The following is a 4424-nucleotide window of genomic DNA, read 5'->3' as shown; positions in this document are numbered from 1 at the left end:
TTGAAGAAGATTTTAAATTCTTGGATGTATTGATCTCTTACCTCTTCAATTACAAAAGGGGGATGCAACCACTCCTCTAAGCTCCTTTGGTGCTTCAACTCATAAACTAGAGCCTTGAAATCATCATCGAGAAAACATGCAGATATGACCTTGATGAGATTTTGATGCTTGATATTTCTCAAACCTTCATAGCTACAAGTACAAGTCGAGCTCTATTGTCAGTATAAAGAACCCTTTTGTATGCAAACTCGAAACTGCCAATACCGGTCAAATTAGCTGAAGAAAACCGATCGGCGGCTTTGAGAAATTAGCATATGACACTTGCAAAGTAGAGCAAGTCCGAATACTAAAGGGATTATTAATTTCAAGCTATAAGCTAATCTTCTTTTCTTGGAGCTCTTTAGACTTGCAGTTGGGCAGCTTGAGATTAGGAATTCCCTTGCAGAATCTAGTGTGTCAACAATTGAAATAACACTTTGATTTTCGAAAACACCTTACATTGATGGTGGTCAAGTCTGATAGGAAACTCAATTCACCATCTTTACAGCTTCCAAGATGATTTTATTGAATGTTGAGGGTCTTGAGGTTATGAATCTTTCAAAAATTTGGAATCTGTCAAAGTGAATATTCAACAACTTCGGGAACTAGACTTCAATCGATGTAAATATTACACAAAAATACCAAGTACAAGAAGTAGTAATACACTCTTCACACAATGAACCTCATTGGTGATTATTTACATTGCAAACTTCCACATCTACTATGGTAACATAAAAGCTAGACTTACATAGGCAGTACACGAAATTTCTCTATCACAAAAGCACATAAAAAGGAGTTTCTATCCAAGAAAAGTAATCCTAATGGAATGAAGTTCAGATGCAGCATCATTGATATTCTTTAGTCGATCTATTGCGGATTCAGCAGAACAAGCAATTCCAATTCTAAATATTGAACTCAAGCACACCTCAACTTTATGAATTCTCGAACTGCATTGATTGGGATTCTCGTTCGAGCCTCCTTGAAGAAGTGGTGCATCTGCAATCTCAATAACTCGCCCAGGGAGAGCCATCTTGACAAAATTATGAAGGTTCAAGCTATCACCAAACATGTTGTCAGTGGGTCTCTTCCCTGTAAACATCTCCAACAAGAGAATGCCAAAGCTGTAGACATCACCATTCGTTGACACCTCACTCCCCATGCCATACTCTACAATTCAAACATCACATTTGTGTATAAATAGTTCAGTTTGAATTTTGTAAATTAAATATTCCAAAATAAAAAAGGAAATATAATGAAGTATATATCTAACATATATATACCTGGAGCTGCATAACCAACCGTTCCTCTTATTCCAGCGGAACTTGTCTGACTTTGAATTGCTGAAACATTACTCGTTACTTGTGAGAGAAACCTTGCTATTCCAAAGTCAGAAACATGGCCAGTCAGTTCGTTGTCCAAGAGAACGTTGCTTGGCTTGAGATCACAATGAACTATTGGCGTTTCACAATGATTATGAAGATAATCTAGTGCACAAGCAACACCAATGGCAATTTCTAGCCTCTGAAGAAGACTTAACTTCTTGGGTACATGATCTCTCAACTCTTCAGTTCCAGTAGGTGGATGCAGCCACTCCTCTAAGCTCCCGTTGTCCATGAACTCATAAACTAGAGCCTTGAAATCATTACCATGAAAATCAACACTTGAACACACGGTTATAGTCTTGACGAGATTTCGGTGCCTAATATTTCTCAAAGCTTCACATTCGGCTATGAAACTCCTCGAAGCTCCATGGCATAACAAGTTAAACACCTTCACGGCAACAAGTTGAGCTTTATCATCCTCATCAAGAACTCCCTTGTACACAGACCCAAAACTACCAGCACCAATTAAATTAGCCTCTGAGAACCCGTCAGTAGCTTTGAGTAGAGTAGCATATGACACTTGAAAAATAGTGTTCCCCAAAGTGCTCAATGAAATTTCTTTCCTTTTCTTCCTTGACGAACAAAGAAAGAAATAGGAGAACACCATGGCTATTCCTAGAAGAGTAAGTCCAAATACTAAAGGGAGTATTAGTTTCAAGCTACGAGACAATCTTCGTTTCTTGGTCTCTTTAGACTTGCACTTGGGAAGTTTTAAATTAGCAACAGGGCTGCACAGATTAGTGTTGCCAACAACTGAAATAGCACTCGCATTTTTGAAAACACCTCCAGTTGGTACCACTCCCCAAAATTGATTGAATGATAAGTTCAGATTATTCAGGGTTCTAAAACCTTCTAAAAATTTTGGAATTTCACCTAAAAAATTATTGCGAGAAAGGTCTAGATCTTGAATCCCTCTCACTGAACTCATAGACAAAGGAATGGACCCGTTGAAGAAGTTTCCTTGCAAATGCAGGACTTCTAAACTCTCACAACCACCAAGGCTACTGGGGAGTTCTCCAGATAACATGTTATCAGAAACGTCCAATTCACTTAGACTTTGTAAATTCCCAACCTCCGAGGGAAGGGAACCTGTGAAGAGGTTATTCGACAAGTTCAAAGAAATTGATAAGGAGGAGAGTCTAAAAACTTGTTTGGGTATTGTGCCATTAAGAAGGTTATCAGAAAGATACAACGCTTGCAACCCATGGCATTCCCCGAGACCTGAAGGAATGCTGCCCTCAAGATAATTTACATCCAAATCAAGATGGTATAACTTGGTTAAATTTCTTACGGAAGACGGAATATTTCCTGATAAATTGTTTGTGAAAATTTCTAATGCTCCAAGGTTGGAAAGCTTACCCATGTCAGAGGGGATGTTACCTGTGAAGCTATTATTCCCCAAAAGCAACGATTCCAAGCTCACCAGATTCCCTATCCCAGATGGGATGCTTCCATATATTTGGTTATGTTGAACCCAAAACCTTTCAAGTTTGGTTGAGAGATTGGATATTGACACGGGCAATGTCCCTCCAAAATTGTTGTTGCTAATAATCAACCATTGTAACTGGGTGGCATTGGTCAAGTCCGAGAGAAAACTTAAGTCACCATCTTTACCGCTTCCAATATTATTAAATTGAATGTTGAAAAGCAGAAGGTTGTGAAGCTTTTGGAGACTCGGTACCTGTCCAATTAGGTTGTTACTCCCAACTTCAAATGACTCAACACTTGTGACATTGAATAACGAGGGAGGTATGGACCCAGTGAATTGGTTTGAGAAGACGCTGAAGATTTCGAGATTAGGAAGATTTTTGCCAATATCTGATGGAATACTCCCTTGAATTTGGTTACCTTCTATGGAAAATGTAACAAGAGAAGAGAGGTTATAAATGGAGGAAGGGATGCTACCAGACAACTGATTTAACCCCAATCCCAAGAAGGTTAATTTTTTCAATTGGCCAAGAGAACTGGGGATGTTTCCCATCAAGCTATTATTGAGAAGACCCGGTCCCTGGAGAGACGAAAGGTTCCCCAAGGAAGGAGGGACCTGTCCCGTTACATTATTATATTCTAATGTAAATTCTTGCAGCTTCGACAGCAATCCAACTTCTGAAGGAATTTTACCCACCAACTTGTTGTAAGTGAAATTCACAAAGATAAGGTTGAAGCAATATGATATATTGTGTGGAATACTGCCACTAAACGAGTTAACGTCTAATTGCAATACCTGCAATCTACGCAAACTCCCAATTTGTGGTGGAATTTCATGACTGAAGCTGTTGTTTGAAAGCCACAGCTCCCTTAGAAAACTTAGATTTCCAATGTTTGGGGATAGTTTCCCTACCAGATTTTGAGATTGCAGGTCCAGTTTAGTGACCCTTTGGCGATGTTGTCGACTGCACGTCACACCATGCCACATGCAAAAGTGCGTGGATTCGTTCCAGGAGCTCATCACGTTGTAATTATGGAGATCTTGCTTTATTTGAGCTTTGATGGCTAGCAGCGCCAGCCTATCCGTCGCATTCCCTCCGAGTCCCGATTGCAGGGAGCTCCTACAGCAAATGAACACTGCACTGAAAAGCAAGTATATTAAGATCAATTTCACAACCAAAACCCCCATTTCTGATCTGGTTAACTATATAACTAGAGAGAGAAGCAGAAAGAAATAGAGAGATGGGTGTTGAGTTGCGAATTTGGTGAGTTCCATTTGTTGCATGACAAGGAAATTTATAGAAGGATAGGATCATAGGAGGAACTTACACCACAGTTTCTGGTTCTTGAAAATTCAAATATGAGAAGGATTAAGTCCAAGTAAATGATAACAAGTAACAACTTTGGCTTGTTTCTTTAGACGACATCGTTACCATACTTCCACTACTGGGACCTATTGTTTGGCACTTTCGGTACGCCAAGGACCAAGACCATTAAAGCACCTTGACTTCAGAAGCTGACAGGAAACATTTTTGGCAACCATACATAATAGCATTATCATCCATAATTCATTTT

General features: G+C 39.3%; 1 protein-coding gene across 1 annotated transcript; it reads right to left on the bottom strand.

Moving 5' to 3' along the window:
* Positions 1–645: 645 nt before the first annotated feature.
* LOC103453962 (probable LRR receptor-like serine/threonine-protein kinase At3g47570) lies at positions 646–4214 on the bottom strand. The gene is made up of 2 exons (XM_029098794.2): positions 1320–4214; positions 646–1206 (listed from the first exon to the last, which is right to left on the bottom strand). Exons 1-2 carry the CDS (start codon positions 4036–4038, stop codon positions 839–841), a joined length of 3087 nt encoding a protein of 1028 aa, XP_028954627.2. The 5' UTR covers positions 4039–4214; the 3' UTR covers positions 646–838.
* Positions 4215–4424: the final 210 nt, after the last annotated feature.

Source organism: Malus domestica, chromosome 11 (genome assembly GCF_042453785.1).
Source record: "Malus domestica chromosome 11, GDT2T_hap1".
In the NCBI taxonomy this organism is placed as follows: Eukaryota; Viridiplantae; Streptophyta; class Magnoliopsida; order Rosales; family Rosaceae; genus Malus; species Malus domestica.
The sequence above is the reverse complement of the archived record's forward strand: the minus strand, read 5'-3'. Positions and strand labels throughout refer to the sequence as shown.